Source organism: Dermacentor andersoni, chromosome 10 (assembly GCF_023375885.2).
Source record: "Dermacentor andersoni chromosome 10, qqDerAnde1_hic_scaffold, whole genome shotgun sequence".
Lineage (NCBI taxonomy): Eukaryota > Metazoa > Arthropoda > Arachnida > Ixodida > Ixodidae > Dermacentor > Dermacentor andersoni.
Window position 1 is genome coordinate 25,281,838 of NC_092823.1, and position 25,405 is coordinate 25,307,242.

Below are 25,405 nucleotides of genomic sequence, written 5' to 3' on the forward strand. Positions count from 1 at the left end.
TTGCGGGTTTTGCACGCATGGTCTCACCGCTCACCTACCTAACCAGAGAACATGTCACGTTTGTGTGGGGCCAGGAGCAGGAGGCGGCATTTAACGAGTTGCGGCACCGTCTACAAACTGCCCAATTTGACGTGGATGCGCCGACAATGATCCACACCGGCGCCAGTAACGTGGGTCTAGGCGCCGTCCTTGTTCAGCGGCAAGACGGCGCTAAGCGAGTCATCGCTTACGCGAGTAGAACACTGTCACGTGCCAAGTCGAACTACTCCACCACAGAGAAGGAATGCTTGGCTGTTGTATGGGCAGTTACCAAGTTCCGCCCTTACATACACCACCGTTCATTTCAAGTCATAAGTGACCACCATTCTCTGTTTGTTGACCAATATGAAAGATCCATCTGCACGTTTGGCACGCTGGAGCATACAGCTTTAAGCGTACGACGTGACAGTGGTCTATAAATCAGGAAGGCAGCACTTAGATGCTCACTGGTTTTCCAGATCGCCGATCGAGTCGTCAGGCGGAGATGACGAATCCGCAGGCTATTTAGGAGTTGTTGATGCTGCCACTATCTCTCAACAGGAAGAGGACCAGGAGCCCGCTTCACAAATTGATTTCTTAGAAGGCCAAACCACAAATAAGCCTGGATTCTTCTCAAGGGACTTGTCATAATTCTGCATACGCAACAGTGTTCTTTTTAGGGGGAACTTCTCTTCAACAAGGAAGAGATACCTATTGGTCGTCCCGCAGCGAAATCTTGCAGGCCTGTTAGGACGAAGCTACTTCGTGCCGCCTAGGCTACAGAAAAACATTAGCACGAATCAAAGAGATGTACTACTGGCCACGGCCCGCAGCACAGGTGAAGCACTACGTTCGAACTTGCCTTGACTGTCACTGACGAAAAGTGCCACCTACGAAACCTGCCGGACTATTACATCCCCTTCCAGTGCCCGAAGCGCCGTTTGCGCAAACTGGTATGGACCTTTTGGGCCCATTCCCAATATCTGCGGCCGGAAATGAGTGGATCATAGTTGCGACAGATTACCTCACGCGTTATGCAGAAACCAAGGCACTTCCGAGCAGCACAGCAGCCGAAGCCGCGCAGTTCTTCATCGAAAACGTCGTCCTGAGACACGGTGCTCTACCGGTCATCGTAACCGACAGGGGAACCACATTCGCGGCTGAACTTTTGCGAACTGTACTCACGTTCGGTGGCACGGCACACAGAAGGACGACAGCCTATCACCCGCAAAACAATGGACTTACAGAGCGCCTAAACAAGACTCTTGCAGACATGCTGTGCATGTATGTCGATGTGGAACACAAGAACTGGGACCAAATATTACCGTACGTAACGTTTGCTTATAATACGGCTCAGCGGGACACAATAATAATGACGCCATTCAGTCTCCTACATGGTCGAGAAGTGACTACAATGCAGGATGCTATGCTTGCTCATGATTTCAGCGATTCCGAGACTGACGCCGGAGATTTTACAGAGCGCGCTGAAGAAGCAAGACAGCTCGCGCGCGTTCGCATAACTAGCCAGCAAGACCGCGATGCCCGATGTTACAATCAACACCATCGATGCGTCGTCTACCAGCCCGGCCAAAGAGTCTGGGTTTGGGCGGAGAAACTTCTGCGCCGCTACTTCGGACCATACAAGGTCCCTACGACGCCTTAGCGACGTCAACTATGAAGTCGTTCCTGACAGCCCATCCTGCTGGAGGCGCCGGCAGGACCTGCCTGGGACTGTGCACGTGGTGGGCATGAAACCTTTTTTTTCTGAATGACATGGACACTCACTGGTTGATTAGACACTGGGTGCTACCCTCCGAGCGTCGGGACGATGCTCCTTCTGGAGGGGGAATATGCCACGACGCCATCTGTGCCCAACCATGCTGACGACGAAGACGACGACCTCGTGGGTGCAGGCAAGGTGCTAGAGAAGAAGCCTGAACTGAACGCTTGTTCTAATTGTCGCGATTACATACGGCTCTCCGCTTTTGTGTCAAGTGAGCCTTGACAACGTAGCGGTGCATCTTCTTCGTAATTGCTATAATATCAGTGATTATCTTGCATCTCGGCCGGAACTAATGCGTTTTTTTACTTTCTGTTGTCTTCCGAATGCTAGTTGCTGTGCTTGCTATCTGTTCGTCTATAAAATTTAGCCTGGTATGTTTTTTCTAGTACTTTTTCATGTGTTCTTTATCCAAAGTTCTAAATGATGCGTTTATTAACATAACCTAGCTTCCTCGTTTCTTCCTCGGCGATTACAGAATTGTTGAACTTACTGTACTGTTCTTTCACACCACCGTTTTATGAATAGATGACTGTCATCCCTGTTATTTATTGCCAGGTTATTTTATGTGCGCACTTACTTTTCATCTTGATCGCTCCCGAATTCAGCTGTTTCGTTAGCACATTTCGGCTTAAGTGCCACCAACCACCACTGTTTCAAGGTTCATGGTTATATTGCGCTTACTTTTACACTGACGATATTAAGTGAAGGACAGGACGTGGACGGACATAGCGCAATCACACCATGTTCAAGGTGATCCCCGCACGCGATCTCACCACCTTTTTGTCCATTGGAGAGTAGCATGTATAAGAACACCTGATTTTATTACAACGTGCTCTATACTGGTACATTGAGACCCCTCCTCTTTCCCCACATCTCCGGTCCTAGAGGCGCCCTCTTCGAATACCCTTGTTCGCGCGGAATATTTGACGATTTTAAAGCGTCTCCTACATAAACTTCGCAAGCGTCAGAGACGAAATCTGGAGAGGTCAAATACCATTTAACGAAACAATTACAGACCGAAGCTACCCGACAATCTGCTAACCAGGAGGCTAGCACTGTGCCAAAGCAGGGCAGAATTATTCGACAACTCGAAGCGGATGGAGGAAACTTATTTCCTTCCATGAAAATTTATCCACTTGGCGGATGTCCGAAGAATTGATTTTATATATTTGTTTTCCCAGTGCGTCGAGTTGTTTAATTCGGCCTCGCTTTGCGATCTGTTAGCCTCCTGGTTAGCTCAGAGGTTAAAGTGACCAGCTCGTAAGCGCATTCGTCGAGAGTTTGATTGCCGGACAAGGGCCCGTATTCGTTCGGTTGCGAAGATTTTTTAAAGACAAAATCATGTGGATTTCATTTGTGCAGCGTGGTGCGTGACAATCGCACTTTTGAAATTTCTAGTTTTCTTCCATTGCGTCCGACAGCAAATTCAACTAAGTGTATGCTCCAAAGAGAAACTCAAGGGAAGGAAAATCCATATTGAACTGTTGCAATGCCTGTAAGGGACTATGTGAGCTGTCGCTGCCATTAACTCTGAAACTGAACACGTCTAATGGTGCGCAACTTATTTATGAACAAGCGAAGTTTACTTCTTCCAGTGGGGAAAAAGACTAGCGAATTAGCCAAATTAGCCACTATCGTCATAGAATGTAGGTTTGATCAATCATAATACACATGGATAAGTAAACCCATTTTTAATTTCTTTTAGAACAGTGGCCTCCATCGCTCGCAGTGACTTGCACGGAAATCCTGCGTCTGGTTGAATGTATCGTGGTCCATCACCACCATGATGGGAGAACTCTGCGTGTACGGTGGCCATTGCTGATTGTTCGGCAATTCTGGAACCCTGGAAGAAGAGAGGTATCGTCCTTGACACCGCATCTAATTTACGTAAAAAATAACGATAAGAGAAATCGCAAGGCTTATAATGTGAGCAGTCCACGGCAACGGTGCATTTTTTGTTACAGCGAACCTGTATATGGATAAGATCCCGGGATTCCTTCTAGGCCGTCGACAGAAAACTGTCACCATCAATGGCTCATACCCCCGTAAGCAAGAAAAAATGTAATGGCTCATGCCCCCGTAAGATAGATGCTACAAGCACTCAGCAAAGTGCAGCGAACGGTGCATACATTCTTTGGAATCACTCATACGACACAAAGAACAACATGTTTCAATAAAGAACAAGCTCAAAACAAGCATCCGAACCACATAATTCATGACAAGGCGCTTATGATAGCGATGCTAAGCACGTGACGCTCCCCGTATACGTTACCTGATCACGATTACTGCTGCGCAAGCTGCCGCAACGACGCTAGCTTGCGACGTGGGCTGGGACGTCCCTAGCCTTTCGTATATAAAATGAGCAGCCTAGCAACTTATTTCCAAGTTGTAGCGGCACCGCCATGGGCGGAGGCGTGCCTTCGGAATTAGGATTACTACCATTACATTACAATAGCGCTGCAACCATCACTCTAAAGCCATAAAGCATTGCACACAACCCTCAACAGTTGCTCTGGTGGTTTTCAACAGCTTCGCTGGACATTCGCTTTCGCAGGGCCGGGATGGCGAGTTCTTTTTAAGTTTTATTTATTCACAAATACTGCAGGCCTTTTTTTGAGCCTAGAATCATCATCATCATCAGCCTGGTTATGCCCACTGCAGGGCAAACGCCTCTCCCATACTTCTCCAACTACCCCGGTCATTTACTAATTGTGGCCATGTTTTCCCTGCAAACTTCTTAATATCCTCAGCCCACCTAACTTTCTGCCGCCCTCTGCTACGCTTCCCTTCCCTTGGAATCCATTCCGTAACTCTTAATGACCATCGGTTATCTTCTCTCCTCATTACGTGTCCTGCCCATGCCCATTTCTTTTTCTTGATTTCAACTAAGACATCATTAACTCGCGTTTGTTCCCTCACCCAATCTGCTCTTTTCTTATCCCTTAACGTTACACCTATCATCCTTCTTTCCATAGCTCGTTGCGTCGTCCTCAATTTGAGTAGAACCCTTTTCGTAAGCCTCCAGGATTCTGCCCCGTACGTGAGACACATCTGTTATAAACTTTTCTCTTGAGGGATAATGGCAACCTGCTGTTCATGATCTGAGAGGGCCTGCCAAACGCACCCCAGCCCATTCTTATTCTTCTGATTATTTCAGTCTCATGATCCGGATCCGCAGTCACTACCTGTCCTAAGTAGATGTATTCACTTACCACTTCCAGTGCCTCACTACCTATTGTAAACTGCTGTTCTCTTCCGAGACTGTTAAACATTACTTTAGTTTTCTGCAGATTAATTTTTAGACCCACCCTTCGGCTTTGCCTCTCAAGGTCAGTGAGCATGCATTGCAGTTGGTCCCCTGAGTTACTAAGCAATGCAATATCATCAGCGAATCGCAAGTTACTAAGGTATTCTCCATTAACTCTTATCCCCAATTCTTCCCAATCCAGGTCTCTGAATACCTCCTGTAAACACGCTGTGAATAGCATTGGAGAGATCGTATCTCCCTGCCTGACGCCTTTCTTTATTGGGATTTTGTTGCTTTCTTTATGAAGGACTACGGTGGCTGTGAAGCCGCTATAGATATCTTTCAGTATTTTTACATACGGCTCGTCTACACCCTGATGACTCAATGCCTCCATGACTGCTGAGGTTTCGACTGAATCAAACGCTTTCTCGTAATCAATGAAAGCTATATATAAAGGTTGGTTATATTCCGCACATCTTTCTATCACCTGATTGATAGTGTTAATACGGTCTATCGTTGAGTAGCCTTTACGGAATCCTGCCTGGTCCTTCGGTTGACGGAAGTCTAAGGTGTTTCTGATTCTATTTGCAATTACCTTAGTAAATACTTTGTAGGCAACGGACAGTAAACTGATCGGTCTATAATTTTTCAAGTTCTTGGCGTCCCCTTTATGATGGATTAGGATTATGTTAGCGTTTTTCCAAGATTCGGGTACGCTCGAAGTCATGAGGCATTGCGTATACTGGGTGGCCAGTTTCTCTAGAACAATCTGCCCACCATCCTTCAGTAAATATGCTGTTAGCTGATCCTAGAATGAACGCAACCAAATAATTAAAATATCACAAGCAACAGTACATGAGAATGAGTACACCTTGCAGTAGAAATGGGTAAAATACGATTGTACACAATACGTATCATAGAGAACTTAAGATACAAATTAACAGAGACAATTATACTACAAAATATAAAGCAGCATAAATAAGTACAATAAGTAACCCAAATTACGATCACATTCTGTTGGAGCGTAGTGTACACGATAGCAAAATAATGTTATCCAGCTGGTGAGCAAATTTATAGGACTCAAGAAGACTTACTGGCAGGGAGTTCCAATCATTCACTGTTGTAGGAATGCTATAGTTTGAGCAAAAGTGTGGCCAATGAATATTTCGGGTTTTGTTTTTCACAGTCTGTAAATTCAGTGAGATTTGACTAGAAAATAAAATTGATGTACAAAAGGTAGGCAATTGATTTTTTTTTTTTGCGTTTTAGTAGCGCAGCTATACCATTTAGTTTATTAAGGTGTGTCAGCGAATCATGTCTCCTGTACTTGCCGCCACTGAACCTAACCGCTTTTCTGTGTGCTCACTCTAGTGGGGCAAAATCTTTTTAAGTATGAAACGCTTGTCGCCCTCGTTGTCGGCGACCTTCAAGTGATCTTGAGTTTCAAGAACAAAACAAGATCATCCGGGCAACCAGCCAAAACTTGATAATATGTGGTCTCTGGCCTCCATGGAGGAAGGAAAACTGAGGAGAGGCCCTAGCCTCTCCGCGAGCTAGGAGAAAAGTGTGGATAAAATTACGTATTAGGTGCGTCTCTTTATTGCTGTTTTTTTGTTTCTTTTGCTGTAGCGGCCACGCTTTCGGGACACCATGGCGGCGTTGTTATGGTTCTGTGCGCCCGTACGTGTGGCTCCGTAGGTTTAGTACCGTCGCAAAGACGCCGTGTGGGCAGGTTTGCGTTCGTCTCCGTGTTTTGTAACGCTGTGTGATCGGGACCATGCTCTCCCGGATGTTGTTGTGGCCATGTGGGACAGAAGGGATTAAAGCTCGTGAATTGAACGCGCATGCAACACTGCAGGCAATGTACCGCGCCACGGCAATAGGAACGGACGAAGGATTATGCGCGAGAAATTTTGCCCCCTTCGGCGGAATCATTCTAACATGCAAGCGCAAACCGAAACCGATGCGTTTCAGAATCTATACAATGAACGCCTTGCAGGTCAGTGATTCCTGCCTTTTACCGCGCATGGTGCATTTGATTATATAGTGTTCAGTAACTTGATTTTGCGCAAATTAAAACACACGTTCCTTAACTGTTGCTTGTTTCTCGCAGTACTAGCGACAGCATGAAGTGTTTTAAGCAGACTGAGTTCGAGGTTCATGAACACCTGCACAGGTGTAACACGATACACGTGCTGATAGATCGTTGAGCAGAATATGTGCACTTTGATGCCCTCGGCACCGAGCGCTGGCAAGTCGACGCTTCATCCGGGAACACGGGAAAGAAGCAGGCGTTTTGACTTTGGGGACGAATCTTCCCTACTGCAGGCGTAACTTATATGTGTACGCGAGAAGAACAGGGAAGTGAAGATTAGCGGATGCGCTGCAAGAGTGAGCAGGCTCCGGAGAACGTTCTCCTGCGAACACATCAAACAGCTGTTCCATGGTGGCACGTAGACCCGTTTTACGCGCGTATACTGTTCTGCACCCTGCACCGGCCATTGCAAAACTTTGGTTCCGTGAAGCTTCACGTACCGTTGGAAGAAGACACCTGAGGCCGCAGTCAATGAATCTAAATGAATCTAAACGCGGAGTCAGAAATGGCATTGTGCCTCTTCGCCGGCGTGCTGTCGTGGTGATGCGCGGCCACCGGAAATTTGTTCAATAAAGCACGACGATTCCTAAAGCCACAGCGAGAATACGTGTTTGTGCTCGTGAACTATGAATGGGTCGCAAATGGGTCGGTATGTCGTACGCGTCTCCAGTGCATTCTTGCAGTGCAGTTAGAATGCGTACATTTTTTTTCGTATCGCTGCACCCCTAGCTTGCAAGTCCGTCTGAGAGCCCCAGGAAGCCCTAGTAAAAAAAAGCAAGTAAAAGGCAGTGATTAAGGCGACCTCTTTTTAAAACACGGGGGAATGGGGAAGCAGCCGGTACCTGCGGTTGATGAGAACAATTCGGTTGCCTGACCTGAAAAAGCATGTTTCTTTTCCTAAAAGCTGGTAAAAGCAGCCGATTCCACCTCACGGCCCAATCTGTTAAGTTCATGATGAACTTCCTTCAACATGATTTCGGCAACGGTAATGCAATGAGACGTCGCGATTGCATCCTTTTGTTTAGTACGGCTGCGGTGCGCGAGCTTCCGAGCAGCCCGTTTGCGCGCAGCGCGGCGTGCTTTCGCGAGAAATGTAAACAAGAGAAATGTAAACAAACGTACGGGGCAGAAACCAGGAGGCTTACGAAAAGGGTCCTACTTAAATTGAGGATGACGCAACGAGCTATGGAAAGAAGAATGATGGGTGTAACGTTAAGGGATAAGAAAAGAACAGATTGGGTGAGGGAACAAACGCGAGTTAATGACATCTTAGTTGAAATCAAGAAAAAAAAAATGGGCATGCGCAGGACATGTAATGAGGAGGGAAGATAATCGATGGTCATTAAGGGTTACAGACTGGATTCCAAGTGAAGGGAAGCGTAGCAGGGGGCGGCAGAAAGTTAGGTGGGTGGTGAGATTAAGAAGTTTGCAGGGACAACATGCCCACAATGAGTACATGACCGGGTTAGTTGGAGAAGTATGGGAGAGGCCATTGCCCTGCAGTGGGCGCAACCAGGCTGCATGCTGCTGCTGCTGCTGCTGCTGATGATGATGATGATGATGGCGAACAAGAGAGGAGAACTGACCCGATATAATGTCGGAGCAACGCCAATTTCCGGCTTCACTTAGCCCCTCCTCAATTTTTATTCCCCAATGCTTGCCTCTACCCCTTTGTACAGTACCGCATTATATGCGTGAGTTTCTGCGAAAACAAGTTAGAAAAGATATTGTTTGCGAGTTCTCTCTAACGCTTGTTCATAATATCACTGAAGCAGTAACTTTTGGTACGCTGAAGAATTATTTGTCATTTCCTATAGCGACGTTCAAAAGGCACGTAAGGGGCACCATACACTTCACTGTCATCTTTTTAGCATGCCAGCGATTGCATACGCGCCAACGAAATTCTCTATTCTTGTAATAAAGAGGTTCTCTCTCTCTCTCTCTCTCCATTTTTGGCGCTGAGACAAAGTAGCCTGCGCGCGCGTTTTGCGTCTTCTCGAGAGATGGCGCCACGCTGCATGGTGCCTTCGTAAGGCGCATTTCATCTTCTAGCTGGGCACTGCGCTCTGTATCCCTGGCGTCTTTCGCTGCCGGTTGTGCCACCATCAGCCGGTTTTCTTATTCTAGCCGGGCAGCGCCCATACGTACTACTGCACAGTATGGCGTAGTGCGGTGTGGTGCGGTGTGGCGGGGTGTGCTGTTGCGAACATGTAGTTTGTTAAGTCGAACTTTGTTTTAGTACAGAACTCTGCAGTTGCGAAAGTGGCGCTAGGAGCTCTCAACATCGCTCTAATTTGTCGACATATGCATGTGCAAATACTCTTTCGCAACACATTCTGGTGAACTAATGTCACTGCTGTAGTTGACTTCTTCCTATTGGCTTACCAGCCGTGCCCATCCCACACAAAACATTAGTTTGGGGTCTGAAATATAAGGTTCAATTGGAACCGACGCTCCAGCAAACAATTCCGTTACATATACAAGTAGTATTGAAGTCCCACGTGTGGATTCCTTGAGCGTTTGGTCCGGGCTAAGTGAAAAAAATATGCCTATACCTCTGCCATATGAATTAGAGAATCCATAATCAATCGCATTCCAGTCAATTGCTGGAACATTGAAGTCAGCTAGTAATATTAAGTTCTTACTCAGCCGCAAAGGCTGATCGTAGAAAAAAGATAGCAGTCATCAGCCTCAGGTCTTCGATACAGCACACACAGAAAAAGATGAAGCACCAAAAACAGAAAGTTTGAAAGCAAACACTTACGCCGAAGAAATCGCTCAACAACTGAGAGTTCATAGCCATGCTTGTAACGACGGTGACACCCCCGCAAGGAGATGTGTGGTCACGCCAGTAAAGCCATAGAGTTTCATACACTAATTCCTAGAGGGAACTTTGGCGCTAGCGTCTACGGCAGCCACAAGCACGGTAATTCAGCCAGCATGTGAATGAAGTGTAGTACATGGATTTGCCTAAACTTCATCCTTCTGGCTTCTCAAGGCTTCTTGACATTGTAAACTCGTAGCTTTTGCCAAAATACCGTGTGATAAATAATTAAGTAAAATAAAAATAATCATATTGTACGACGGTAGGATTTGATTTCAGCAGTGGACCCTTACCACAGAAGACCGCTGTTCAGACCACCACGCCACGAAAGTATGCATGGAGAAGTGGCGTAAAACACCCTTGTGAATTTCTCAGGGACAAGCCAGCACATTGGGACGCTTGGCGTCTTTCGATTTGACTACTATGCCAGGCCGAACCACTGCAATTAGCAGCGATTGGACGTGTTTGCAGTCTTCTGCACTTAGAAACGTATAAACAGTCATGAGATAAAATGTAATAAACAAAGCCACAAGGGCGTCGGAATTAACAAGCATGAAGATCGGACAAATTCATGTATTACCAATCATTCCCATGGTGGCTCAACGACTACAGCGCCATAGTTCCTTCTAGTAGTTATTGCGGGAAACTCTTTGAGTAAAGCGATCTCGTCTTGATAATGGCGTCATGCAACTAAGACTCAGTTATCGCACATATTTGTCGGTCATGTGTGAGCAAAATGTGTTCCAGTTTGTCGATTTTCTTAACTGCGCTTCGTGCGTTAATGCCAACCGAAGTTGGTGTTCCCCTACACGCTACCTGCATTGATCAGTGTTGCTCTCTTGTGACACGTCCCTACTCGCGTTTGATAAAACATCCCAGTATTACAGGGTACTCTCAACGCGAAGTTTGTCGTCAACAACAATTGCCTTTCTACCTCTCTCGTTATATTGTTGTGTCGTTGCCTAGAAAAGCCTTCCTTTACGTAAAGTGTCGGCACAGTAATCATATTGTAGATAGACATCTGACTCCCTGACATAGCACGGGCGTCGCCGTCGCCTCTTGTAACCGAGCAGAGGAGCACAGCGACAGAACAAAGCGAACGCGGTACGCAGAGGGGGATGAAAGACGCGAGGAGGAATGCGGAGGAGGAGGTGCAGCGGAACCATGGGCTGAAAGTGGAGAGGATGCTATGTAGAAAGAGTGAGAGGAAAAGCGCCATAGTTGCGCGCATCGTATGGGAGGTCTGTCGGCGGCGGCTGCTGTGAATCGCGCCCGCGCGTCACCCACACGCTCGCTCTCGCGATCTCCCGATTAGCAAGGCAGTGGCGCCACACTTGGCTCCGTTCGCAACCTGCCGCATGAGACAGATTGCCCGTGGCAGCCAATATACCGCGAAATGAAAACATGTATGCAGCTGCGTTCGAATTTCGCATTAGGGAGCATCGCAATCGTTGATGAAGTTTTCGGCTTGTGTTCAGGTTTTTATTTATGACGTGACTCAAGAGGCGTCAAACCATGTCTGTTTCTTCCGTACAGGAACTACGCACCTCCTAGGAGGTGCTGTACAGTGCACGGAACAGCACCATGGAAGGCGCCATGACGAAGTCGAGACCATTCTGCAGCAGAGATGCTTCCGCTACGGCTGAACAAAAATTAATTTATTCAGTGGATACAAGTGATTTAAAATGAAAACAGTGCTGGCTGAAGAAATAAGTGCGTGCTTAAAGTTTAAACACACGCAGAAAAATACACTGCAATTAGGAAATCAAGAGCAATGTCTTGTCTACCGCAAAGTGATCTATGCCTAATGGTTTTCCACAGTAAACGCCAGCCAGTATGCCGAAAATAACAGTCTAATCTTGATCGGCAAGCCTCGATGTTTTTTGCAGTCACCTTGCACGATTGAATGTATATATTGTGTTCTGTTTATTCAGTGAATTAGTTTACATACACCTAAAGATCGATCAGCCCAAGCACTCCGCACAGGTTGTTAACAAGAGAAGCTTAAGCGTGCGGCCCCGGTGCTTATCACTGGGTAAATCCCGAAGGTTTATTATTTCTCAATTATGTTCCTCTTCTTCGTATGATTCTCATTGTTATTACATCTCAACTATTCCCAAATATTCCTCAATTATGGGTTACGTGTTTGTGTTCTTGGTAAATAATTAATTAATCACGACGACGAACGCGGGAGCAGTGGCACGAGCGCGTTCACGTGTTATCTCCGAGGGGCACCAACGAGCCAGCTGTGGAAGAAGACGACGATGCTGGAGCAAATGCTGAAGATAGTTTTTTTCTAAAGACCGACACGATACTGCAGAAAGTAGCCCTTAACAGCTTCGCTGTAAAATTACTGATAGGAAATTTCGTCGTCGTTCTCTTCAATCTATAGCTATGGACCTAGTGATCATACCACGAAGTAATGATGCTGCTAGTGTGCAAAAATATCTAATTATATCGCATTATAAGGCGAATTTATAAGCAGCATCGCTCAACTGGAGAGCGTGCCATGTATGTTAATCCAGAAGCATGCACTAGCAGTCACTAAAGGAAAAAGATTGATGAACGTTTTCACGTCCATGACACTTCCTATGAAGCCGATACATGGCACGCATCTCTGATGAGGATGAACAACACTTGCTGTGGCTCGAGAACGAGTTCACTGTTATATACTACAGGAGGTTCAAATAAGATCAGTCGCCTGAAGGAGTGGCACTCGGGGAAGAAGCTTTACGAGCTTTGTTTAATACAATACAATTTACTGAAAAAGCACCAGCCATCGTTCTGCAGAAAAGTGTTTCTTATCTGCTGAAGAGGGAATATTTGGCAGAGTTGGACTCATATGCCGCGGAAACGAATTGACCGCCGTTCTTGATCAAATTGCGCAATCTAAGTCACCTAGCTTGAGTATAGCCAAGATGCCCGACATCAGTGCTGAACAACTAGCCATTAACATGTCTGGAAAGGAAATTGACGACCTGAGGGAAAGTTAAACAGCCGCTCCGCAGTCGGTGACCTAGTGTGGCTTGTCATATCTAGGTGGCTGCATTGGCAAGTTATTAGTTGATTTTTGAAGTGGATTTTATGCCAACGTGAAAGAATAATGATCTCCGTACGCTTTCAATAAAGGCCGAAAAGGAGTGGCTTGTTTTGTCGAAGGCCAGAGCTCCTGTTTCAGAACAAGGAATTGAGTTTGTATGAGACTGTTTCATAACACCATCCAATGGTGATTATGCTCGATGCTTTAAGCTGCATAATAAGCCTGAGTTTGACCGTGCGCTAATGCGACCGTTGAATGTAATAATGGCAACCCCGGAAAGGGAAAATAAAGGAGCATTGATTGTGAACGAAGGCCTCATACTACATGTATGGTATACCGCAAGCCCTCAACCACAAACACACGCCTTCCGGCTACTCGTACAAGCTATGGAATCATTATGTGGGCTTGTGACAGTCACATGGTATTTAACAAAGAGATAGCCCGACATTGCGCTCTTTTCAGTGGTCCAATGTTTATCTTTGTTTGTCCGGAATGCTGCTGAAACGCCCACTGCCAATGGAATGGTCAATGTTTATTATATTAGCCCCCCTCCCCCTTACGCCTTATATTACCCATTACAGAGGTATCACAATATAGCCGTGGTCTATGCCTGATTCCATTCCAAGTGTTGAATCATCCCTCGACCGTAAAGAAGGAAGCAAATCAATAAAAGAAAGCAAATTGATGTAAAACATTTCGTACAGCTGAGCGGTAATGCTGAATATATTTTTCCTAGGCAACTGGGACTCTTTTACGGGTACCGGGGATGCAAAATTAAATACATGTGCTTATTACACTACATATAGTGAAGCTTAGTAGTTGACGACCTCAATAATGGAATGCGTCGCGATAACCTTATTTTAAAAGGAATCCTTGAGCTATCTTCAGAGTCATGAAAGGACACGGAAGTTGTTGTGACAGAGTTAAAAAATTGAGTGTGCCCATAGAATAGGGACGCAAATGCCAGATTACCCTCGGCCGATCATTGTCAAGTTCCTCCACTTCAATGACAAAAGTAACACACTGATAAATGCACCTAAACTGGAAGAACTAAAATCCCCAGGTGTTTAGATATAAGAGGACTTTTCGCCCCGGATGTAACTTATAAGGCAGAAGCTAAGAGACTTAGCTTGTACTGAGTGAAAGTATGGCTACAAAGCCAACCTTGTATTTCAAAAGATTGTCCTAGACAACAACATTTACACCCTCGGCCGTGCCATAAGCAGGGTAGCGGCCCATTCGAAGCACCCTGCACCCTCTAAAATCCAGTGACGAAAACACGAAAGCCAGGACTCTTCTCTGTCAATTCTTGTGTCAGCCTTCCATTGTCTGTATCATAAGTCAGATCAGCTGTGTTGCTACGTTGAATCATCTTCAGCAGATGCAGTTTTAGACGCAGAAATCTGGCTATCACCAGATAGTGCGGACTGCGAGTTGTGATTATGTCGTCAATTTACACTATTCTGAATATATAGGGTGAAGTGAGGTGACGGTGCGCTAACTGGCACTAAAAAACATTAACGAAGCTTACATTTTTCATATTCATTCGTGCCTCGAAATTTTGTGGGCAGCCCTATGGTTGTCCTCACGCGTCACCTGTGTAATTCGCGTCTGCTATGGCCCACCTGATTCATCTGAGGAATTTTGAGAGTGCCTGAACTTTTATCCAAAACAAGTACCCAACTTCGTCAATATTTTAGCCGTCTATTTCAATTATCCAGCTATTTAATGGAAGCCATGCAGGCCTGTAGGTAGCTCAATGAAGCGTGAATGACAAGATTTTCGTTACGTACTGTCGTCATTTGAATTACACCAAGTGCTGTCTGCTTCAACACGGGGAAATTCACTTTTAGATATTGTATTAACTACAGAGCCAAACAGTATCGCAGTAACTGTCGTGGATGGCATGAACGATTACACTATCTTGCCTTGCGGATTCGTATGCGAGCCGAAAAAACGCACTCATGCATCCCATGTATCAGAATATCGAAACATACATACATACATACATACATACATACATACTTACATACATACTCACATACATACATACATACATACATACATACATACATACATACATACATACATACATACATACATACACAACACACACACCCACGTACGCGCGCGCGCACGCGTTCCTAGGGCACAGAAAAACGAAGAGGGGAGTCGAAATAACGGAGGCATTTTATATTAGAAAGGTCGGACATAGCTGTGCAAGCGCGCCATCTAGCGCTTTATCAGAAAGAGAAATGCCATTTTTTGCATGGCAGGCTATGACTGTGTAACCCATACGTATCTGGAGGGGGGGGGGGGGCTGTACCCATGCATATTCTGAGCAATATATATAAAAGCTGGCGTGCTTCAAATAAAAAGTCAGTATTTTGTCAGCGCTTTCTCTCAGTTATTCGTATCTCTGTTTATTCTTGTTTTACTCGAGTTGTTGAAACTTTGTTATAACCTTTACAAACACACGGGGCGAAAATGCATTATATCGTCTGAAAACGAGATCACAGGTTTCCTTCCCACTGGTGTCAGCCGCAGTACGAAGGTGTTCGGTGTGCAACAACATTTGTGTTTTGACATTTAGGTGCACTTTGCGGAACTCAAAGCCGTCAACGTAATGGGGAGTGCATGCGCCATGGCGGTGTTCATGATTACTTCATTCCTGTGCACTTTCGGTAAGTGAAAACAAATACCTTATATTTCAGTTAAATATATGCCTCCGGACATGCTCACACTAAACATAGATTGGTTCTTAGTCAAGCGAAGGTGAGAAAACGTAACAAACCCATTTTCAGAGAAGGTGGCCACCATCCGCATGAAGGTCTCACTCATGCGGCCGTCCCGTGATGCTGGCTCCGCGGCGTACTTCTCTCCGAAAACGAAAGGTATGTCGAAGCAATGGGGCGTCCCCATCCAGCCAGGCAGCTGTGCTGTCGCCGACTTGTGGGCGAAGATGTAGGTGAACACTTTTCCTCCCCGTTCACTGTGCTTGTCTGCCATGAACCGTAACGGGCAGTTGAAAACCCTGTCCGACGAAAAGTCGACGTACTGCCTCCTCAGAGCGTTGTTGTCACCTTGCGGTGCGTCGTCAACGTACATTCGTAGCACGTCTGGTGTGTCTTGCTTCCACAAACGTGACAAACAGGCTTCAAGAGACTCAGTGACTCTATTTGGAGACACCGAAACAAGGTCTTCAATTATGAAGTCAGGTACCGGCGGGAACAAGAAAAATGTAGCCGCTTCGTCGGAAGTGACTCCCGCCATGACATCTACAGGCGTGAAAAAACCACGCTTCATTGCCTCTATTGGATTCTTGGGGAGGAAGGCGTCGTGATAGGTTGGAAAGAAAGACATAAGTTTGGGGGCCACACTCTGTCCAGCCGCGGCAACGAGCTCCTCTGTGGACTTGTTGCGGAGGCAATTGATGATATTCTGTGGATTGGAAGACAGGTCGATCGTACCCCCCTCGGAGCAGCCGACGATGGCAGCCACCTTGTCACCCTTGACCATGCTCTCATGAACCGTGTCCGATACATCAATGCTGAACATAGTGCCACTCATCAAGAGTGCTCTCTTGAAGAGACCCTCGCTCATCGGTGACATGACGTGTGCGTGCACGGACCACGACCCCGCACTCTCTCCGAACAACGTGACTTGTTGTGGGTCACCCCCGAAAAATTCGATGTTCCGCTGCACCCACTTCAGCGCCATGACCTGGTCTAGAAGACCGACGTTCCCCGGCGCATCTGGGGAGTTCGCGTTCAGGAAGCCCAGGATACTTAGGCGGTAATTCATGGACACGACAAGGACCTCCGCGAACGCAGTCAGCACGGCTCCGCTGTAGTTCGCCTCATTGGCGCTGCCGAACGCGAAGCCCCCTCCGTGGATCCAGATCAAGACAGGTCGACTCGAACTGGCGTTCCTAGCGAGCTCGGGGACCCATACGTTGAGATAAAGGCAGTCCTCCGTAATGTTGAGGTGGTCCATGCCGAAGCCGGGAAAGGTTACCTGCACATCAAAAACGTAGGCACCCGAGGTGTGTAATGTGTGCGTAACATCGTGTAATGCTTGCAGTGAGTTTTGATATTTATCTGACACTGACGCTGCAATAAACTTAAGGGCACCAGTACAAATTTCATCAGTTATGCCCGCAACGGCGAACATCTACCGCGACAAAATTACTCGCATCCTATTTGCACTTTGGACATTTTACAAGCAGATTAGAGGCGCGAAACAAGAAGGTATTTAGAGTAGAATCGTCATCATCGTCAGCCTACTTATGCTTACTTCAAGGTGGAGGCTTTTCCCGGCGATCTGCAATTACCCCTCTTTAGCGCAACTGACACTATGTCACGCCTGCGAATTTCCCGACTTCTTCTCAACACTTAGTAACGTGCTGTACTTGCCTTTACTTGCTTTCTCTAGGCGCTTAATTTGTAATTGTTGTAGACCATCGCTTATCTGTATTGTGCATCACATATGGTCAAGCCATCTCAATTTCTTCTTCCTAGTATGAACTATAATATCGGTTACGAAAGTTCGCTCTTTAATCAACACCGCTGTCTTGCTATCTCTTAACGATATGCCTACATTTTACGTTGAATCACTCGTTGACTGCTTCGCGAGCTTCTTTGCTAACCCCAGTTTTTTCCCATTCCTTAGTGCCGGTAGAGTGCATTGATTTCAGGCTGGCGGTCATGATTTGTTAATGCCTGCCCTATGCGGTCTGTCCCAGCAGGATTCTTTTGTAAACTTATTTCCTGTTGCCCCGCTCACCTGTGAGTAATTACTATTGTAAATGTTACTTGTGGATATATTTTAGAGGTTGAGTGTTAATCACGAATTCTCGTGCTCTACAATTTTCAATTGTAGTCAGCATGTTTGAAAACTGTTTTCAAACGTACTCTTACACTTTATCAGCCAAAGTACTCAATAATTTCTTGCTAGTCATATACAGCAATGGTGGAAAAGAGACTGTCATTTGCCGACTGCACGTGGAAGATATGGTCTCCTTTTATCCTCACTCCTCACTGTCCCCACTCTAAGCACCCTAAAGCTCCTAAGCATGCAGTAAATAAAATTGTAGAAGTTGTCTGTATGTGCCAGCCTGAGCCCTTTCTTGTTTAGTATTTTTCCGCTTCCTTGTGAAGAATTGAGGTAGTTGAGTATTATTTATACACATTCACAAGGATATTTACATGTGATTCCCGTACTCCTTGACTAGACAGCGCCGCGGTGACTGATTGTATCCTTACTGAATCGAACGCCGTTCTGTAATCTGTGATATCAACTAGGAGCAGCACTACACCCCAGATTTCTTAATTACTCGATTTACTAAATGGATCTCATCCACTGTGACATATCCATTCCTTAGTCGGTTTGCACTCATGGTTCAATGCTCTTTGGGTCGATTGGCTTCAGTAGGGTAGAATTTAACAAATATATCGCCTGAAAGCATCTCATGTGGTCTCAAATATTATAATTTCAGCTTCCCAATTTCTTCTCCCTTTATTCAAATGCACAGACCATTTGTAACTCCCATGTGGAGCGACGTATTTCAGAACAAGCTTGGTATAGAGTAGGAAGCCAATTTTTCTCAGCTTGTTGAAGATATATTAAGATATGTAGATAATTTCTGTATTGCGCCGGAGCATGACTAATGCCTAACGCGATGCCGCACACATTTGAAGAAAAATTGAGAGACAAGGCATCAAGTATAATAATTTTTTATTTGCCCTATGATTATTAGTTACAGTTCATCGAACCAAGATAGCCCTTTAACGCGCATCATGTCTGCTTGTATCAACTACTCAGATATGTTAATGCTACTCTTGTTTACAGCTAAGTGCCCTTTAAACTGGCGAAAATGGGAATCGTGCACGTCAGTGATAGTTCAACGTGGAAAAAATTGTGCGAACCCCTAACCAAATTGACCTTACAATCACAAATCGACAAGTCATAACAAGCTAGCTATGCGCAGACTGTTACCACATTAGACTGTGCTAAATGTATTAAGAAATTGAAAGGTACCCAGAGAAAGGTGCGCAGCCTTAGAGATGATCGTAAAACAAAATTTGCAGTTACTCCGTACCTACGCAGGATAACTTATAAAGTGAAGCTCCTAGGAGCTGGACTTAATATTGACGTCCTGTTTCAACGTATTTTTTCCCGTGATCAAAGAAAGTTCCATAGCTTTACTACTGTACACAGCGAAGAATTTCTGGAATATATTTTATGCACTCCATTACAGTGGAGCTGTTAGAGCCTCGCTGGGTTTCTCTTGACGTCCGCAGCTTACCCGAGTTAGGGGAGAGAGAGCTACGAGAGTGAAAGCAAACTATAAAAATAGCATTGCGCAGCACAGCGACGCGGCGAGAGTGGGTGGAGCCGAGCAAGGGAGAAGGAGCGGTGCGCACGCGAGCGAGGAACGCAGCCAGGATGCGTGCCCTCTCCTGTGGCGCGCGAGGTAAGAGGGTGAGGCGAGGGAGGAGGGGTGTTCTCCGGCTGCTGCTAGGGTGCCTAGATGTCCGCCTGGCCCGCCGCTCCATACAGCGTTGAGACAACAGCGGCGTCTACTATGGAGATGGCCACGCGGATCGTGGACGCTGTAGTGGACGCCTTTAGGTTGTTTCACATGGCGCAATTGGGACGAAAAAAATCGTTCTGCCGCGCACGTCGCAAATCGATTTTCGCTGACAGCTTTCACACGCAAATCGATTTTCGCTGACAGCTTTCACATGCGTCTGCGACAGCGCGATTTCCGTCGCAGCGATGCGCAATGTTGCCCCTTGCTCACGAACTATCCATGCCTGTGCGATTAAATAAAAACAACATGGAAACTAGTCCTACATTAGATTTTTTCTATTATTCGTCTATAATAAAATAAGTACACCATATTTTAACGTTTAATGGCGTTGAGACTTCACTATAGCTTGCAGATGCGGTGAGTGAGACGTTGCACAACACCGCAAGTATGAGCGTGCGGCTCGTGCAGCGTCGGTGGGGTGGTTTCGTTTAGTACACTCTAGTTTCGTTGTTACTATGGAAGCCACAACTTCTTTCCTGGAGGAGTATTTGCTTTTGCAGAAGAACATGCTACTATTGAGTGTGCAAGTACAAGCAGCTGGCACAATTTGTAGCGATGAGGAGGCTGACGACGGTGGCGATCAAGTGGGCACGTGCCTTATGTTGAGGTAGCGTCCACTCCCGACCTGGATAGCGTGCAGCTTGTTCTTTTAAACAAATCGTTTAAGCGTAAGACGCAGTAAAAAATTGGAGGACGCTTAAGCTTCGCCTTCAAGAGTGGAACGCGACAGCGTTCCCGTCGACCCGCCAAGGGATGTAAGACAATGTGCTACGGTGCAGCGACTACGTGCCCCGCATCGGACGCGGTGAGCGTCGAGCAACGCAGCGTTCGGCGCGACAACGAAATGTGCGCCTGAGCAAGCGACGCACGCCTGAGCCTTAGAACCAGCTCGTTTCTAAGGCAACACCGCGTTCACTAGAGGCGCTTTTGTACCGATTTGAAGCATCGAACTCGTGGCTCAGTAAGTCCACTTCCGGCCACCGCAGTGAACGGACGCGGAATGTCTTGCTCCCCAGGAGCGGTTACAGCGGCCCTTGGCCGCGGTTCCCGTTCAACGGAAAAGCCTTCTCCGGACTACCAGATGGTTCTACCACAACTTCCTTCAGGTGCAAGTGTTTTGAACACTATTTTTATCCACGGCGAAGTTAAAGCACGGCCTTACCGTGTTGAGCACTTCAGAGACGCGCTTTCAAGACTGATGCTGCTGCCGGAAGTGGTGGCCCTCGGGGCTTATCAGATGAATCATGTGTGGGCCGTAACTTATTCGAACGAGGCGGCAAAAAAGAAGATACTTGACGCTGAAGCATTTCTTCTTAAAGAACATCGATGCGTGGTCATTGACCCGTGCAATCAGGGTGTCAGGCTCAAGCTCTTCTGGCTGCTGCACGGTGTTCCCGATGAAGACGTCCGAACAGCGTTGGCACCGTTCGGGAGAGTGACCGAAGTGACCAGGGAGAAGTAGAAAGTACAAGGCTGCAACGACAAAGGAACCACGACACGGTCTGTGGTCCTTAAACTCAAGCCCGGAATGACAGCGGACGAGCTACCACATCAGCTTCGGGTCGCGGAAGACCTGGCTCTCGTCATTGTCCCGGGCAGAGCACCCCTCTGCCTCCGGTGCCGTGGCACCGGACACATTAGACGAGAATGCCGGGTTCCACGCTGTGGGCTGTGTCGTCGCTTCGGCCACGACGAGACCCAGTGCGTGAGAACGTACGCCAACGTTGCTGGTCCAGGCAGGAGCGAAGACACATCGGAGCTCCTTATGGATCAAGAGGATGCCGAGGAGGCCGCTAAGGAAGCAGCTGAAGGGGCGGATGCTCAGTCTACATCTCTGGAAATGAAGACCGAAAAGGTGAACTCGGAGGGGACTGATAAGGGCAACGTGCCCGATTCTGCGCCTCCACCTGCCAAGGTTCAAGTCAAGGAAAGTGGTGTTGAGGCGACGAGTGCGTCTTCAACTATCCAAGCAACCCCAACCACCGCGGTTGACGAGACAGTCAGCATCTCCGAGAGCATGGACATGACTACCAACACTAAGGGTGCCGGAAAGCGGTTGCGCGACGATGTTGAGGACCGCAGCCGAGACACCGACGGCGCGGGCACCGAAAGACCGGCACAGAAAACCCAGACAGGCCGAAGGTCGACGTTGAAGGTCAAACTCAACGTGCCGCCAGACAGACGGCTGCTACACGGGCCACCTCCGCCTTAGCGGAGGTAGTGTCCCGGAAAGAACTTCCAAAACCCGATCTTTGATCGGGAAAGGGCCTGCGACTAAGTGGGTTGGCAGTCGTCGGCTCGAAAGGGAGGGCCATGTTCAACGAGCATCACTGCATACCAGAGTCCGTATGTTTCCTAAGAAAAATTGTGTAGGGGCGTACCCTAAATCTAACTAAAACAATGCCAGACGCTGTTAACCTCACCAGTCCGCTTCGTTTGGCGACATTAAACGTCAGAGGGTTGTCGCAGAGGCGAAGACAGTGTCAGATAAGTCGCATGTTACTAGAAAAAGACATTGATTTGATGGCTGTCCAAGAAACAAAAATTGAATCTGAAGAAAAAACGGCTCGATTGGTTGAAATTTTCAGAAATAAGTACAATTTATGCGTTTGCCACGCGAGTGGTACTTCTGGGGGCTGCCTTTTGTTTATTAGAAATAGCATTGGGATAATCGAGCAACAAGTTACTTCATGTGAAGGGGGGCGTTTGCTTATTTGTGATTTTTCTTTTTCTGGATTGCTGTGGCGGGCGGTTTGTGTATACGCCCCTAATAATGCTCGAGAACGTGAACAATTTTTCGTTTATCTGAGGTCTTTCTTGCGGTGTGAAAGACACGTTCTAATGTTTGGCGACTTCAATTGTGTATGCCGGCCGATAGATCGATCGAAAAAGCAACTTAGCCAAGATAAAAGTGCCGCACTTCTGCATGAAATTTTGTGTGATGTTGATCTAGAGGATGTTGGGAGTGTTCTTGGTTCTTACAGTCATGTGCAATATACGCATTTTCAAGGAGACAGCCACTCAAGGTTAGACCGCATCTATGTTCCTGTTCACTTAGTTCCGCTACTTTCTGAATATGGTGTAGAATGTATCAGTTTCAGTGATCATTGTTTGGTAACGGTTACGATAGGTATGAAAAAGAAAGAACAGAAATTTAATTGGCACCTATGGAAACTTAACGACAACCTTATGCAAGATGAAGTATTTCTTAAAAGAATAAAAGAGAAATTAGACGCTGTTCTCCTTGAGGATGCAAAAAATGTTGTAGAAGCTTGGAAGATGTTCAAAACCGAAGCGAAAACAATTGCTTTAGAGAGAGCATGCGTGATGCGGCAGAAACAAAAGCAAGAAGAAAAGCAACTACAATGCACGTTAGCATAGCTGTTGAACATGGAAAGCGGCGGGGCTGGTATATTTGCACATGATATTAAAGAACTTAAAGTGAAACTTGAAGTGATTGATGAAGAAAGATATCGTGGCGCGGTTTTAAGAGCACGCGCTGAACGTGTATGGCTGGGTGAAACGCCCACCAAGCGAGCTTTAAGTGAAGAGAAGAGGTACGCTATGACCAAGGAAGTAAATGAAATCGTTTATCAAGGGCAGCTTACAAATGACGGGGAAATGATAGAACGTGCTTTCGTTGACTACTATAGCACGCTGCTAAGCAAGAGGACAAGCGAGATCTCTGCGTTTAAGAGTGAATATTTACCTCTTATGCCGAAAATTGATGGTGAACTTAAGGATGCCCTTGAGAGGCCGATTTCTGTAGCAGAAATTGAAAAGGCTATAGATGACCTTAGTGTAAGGAAATCGCCTGGACCGGACGGACTTGGGGCAGCAATATATAAAATTTTCAAGGTTGAAATGGCTGAGGCTCTGCACCGCGTCATAACCAAGTGTTACGAACCAAAATGAACGCCTCCTTCTTTCCGACAGACACACGTAGTACTGATACCTAAATCAACAGACCACATTAAACTTCAATCCGTAGAGGCCTACCGGCCAATAAGCTTAGCAAATATTGATTATAAAGTATTTATGAAGGTGCTCGCCCATCGCCTGCAAAGTGTAGTCAAATCCCTAGTAGGTACACATCAGACATGCGGTATAAAAGGCAGGACTATATTCACAAATATACATATAGCGCGAAGCATACTTGAATGTTGCGATACGATGGGAGATCATGTAGCTATGCTACAACTAGATTTGGCCAAAGCTTTTGACAGGGTGTCCCACGAAATCCTGTTTATGCTTCTTGATTATGTTAATGTCGGATCAGTCATTTTGGACGGGGTAAAAATGATGTATGATGGTTGTACCACAAACTTAATTATTAACAACAAACTGAGCAGGCGGATTGCAGTAATGTCTAGCATAAAGCAAGGCTGTCCGACCTCGGCCTTGCTCTTTGCACTTTATTTAGAACCTTTCTGTTTAAAGTTACTACATAGCCATAATATTCGCGGGTACACATTCCTTGGTAGAGAAATAAAAGTTTTAGCTTATGCCGACGACATAGCAGTGTTCTGTCGCGATAAACAGAGCATTGCAGAAGCTGTGAGAGAAGCCCAAGCTTTTTGCAATGCTTCCGGTAGTGCCATAAGTTGGTCAAAATGTTTAGGGCTTTGGCACGGGAATTGGCCAGATGCACCAGAAGTCTTTTGCAAAATGCAGTGGAGTGTATTACCCGGCACTTATCTTGGGGTTCCGCTCAGTGCCTACCGTGAGCCAATCGAATACTGGACGAGCGAGAGAGACGGAATGAAAGAGCAAACTAACAAATGGGGAGGCCACAACTTTTCGATGTTTGCTAGGGCCAAAGTATGTAATATCTTTTTAGTAGCTAAAGTGTTCTACGTCCTGCAGGTGCTATGCATGATCCGATCTTCAATTCAAAAAATACACAGAGTGTTTGCAGAGTTTATTTGGGGCTCGGTGTGGGAACGCACGAGCAGAAGTAATTTGTTTCACACATTGCGCAATGGGGGACTTGGTTTAACGCATTTGTTTTTCAAGCAACTTGTATCGAGATTTGTTTTCTTCCGCGACCAAAGCGATGGGTTTCTGCGGACGGTAATCCAAGTGAGATTGCGCGATGCTTTGCCCGATTTTGTTGTATCGTCGCACGCAATCAAACCGATGGCACTAAAGGGCTATCTGCGTGAAGTTTCCATGGCGATACGTCTTCTAAACCCTCGTTTTTCGAGACTACTTGTTTGCAGTCTCACGAAAACAATTGTATAAGGATCTTGTTGAAGTGTTTGTACCTACACCAGTGTATCATTCTATGTATTACTTAGGGCCTGAACAAGATGTTTTCAAGCGAGTCAATAATATGCCTGTACGAGCTAACACAAAATCATTCTTTTTCAAACTGCATACCGGCACACTGCCTGTTAAGCCATGGCTAAGAAGCAAGGGCTTGTTTGTCCCATGGTCAGACAACTGTCTTATATGTAACAAGGAAGAAACTGTCGAACATATTTTTCTTGACTGCCACGATGCCCGCTTTCTTTGGGACATCCTGCAAAGAACATTAAAAAAGGAGCTTTCTATCACTGCGTTCGGAATAAGGTTTTTGCCATGTGCTGAACCTGACGGTGTGCCGGTGGACATGTTGATGCTATTGTGTATGCAAAGTGTGTGGCGAACTCGTATGGCTGTACGCAATGCTGACGTTGATGCAAGGTCAGCAATGTATTATTTTACTGAAAACGTTAATTATACAAGCGAAGTGTTGAAACTGCTGAGTGATCCGCCAAATTGGCTTTCAGTGTTGGACAGTTTGGCTTCGATGAAGCCA

The 25,405-nt window shown here is 46.3% G+C and overlaps 1 protein-coding gene across 2 annotated transcripts in view; it reads right to left on the reverse strand.

Moving 5' to 3' along the window:
* Positions 1-3,477: 3,477 nt before the first annotated feature.
* The window catches only part of LOC126519173 (acetylcholinesterase-like), a 59,637-nt gene continuing 37,709 nt past the window's right edge, over positions 3,478-25,405 (reverse strand). For both annotated transcript variants that reach the window (XM_055065294.1, XM_055065296.1), the window contains exons 3-4: positions 15,802-17,024; positions 3,478-3,644 (exon numbers count right to left, since the gene is read on the reverse strand). In XM_055065294.1, coding sequence (XP_054921269.1) covers positions 3,503-3,644; positions 15,802-17,024 — 1,365 coding nt within the window. In that variant the 3' untranslated portion in view covers positions 3,478-3,502. The remainder of the gene's footprint in view (positions 3,645-15,801; positions 17,025-25,405) is intronic.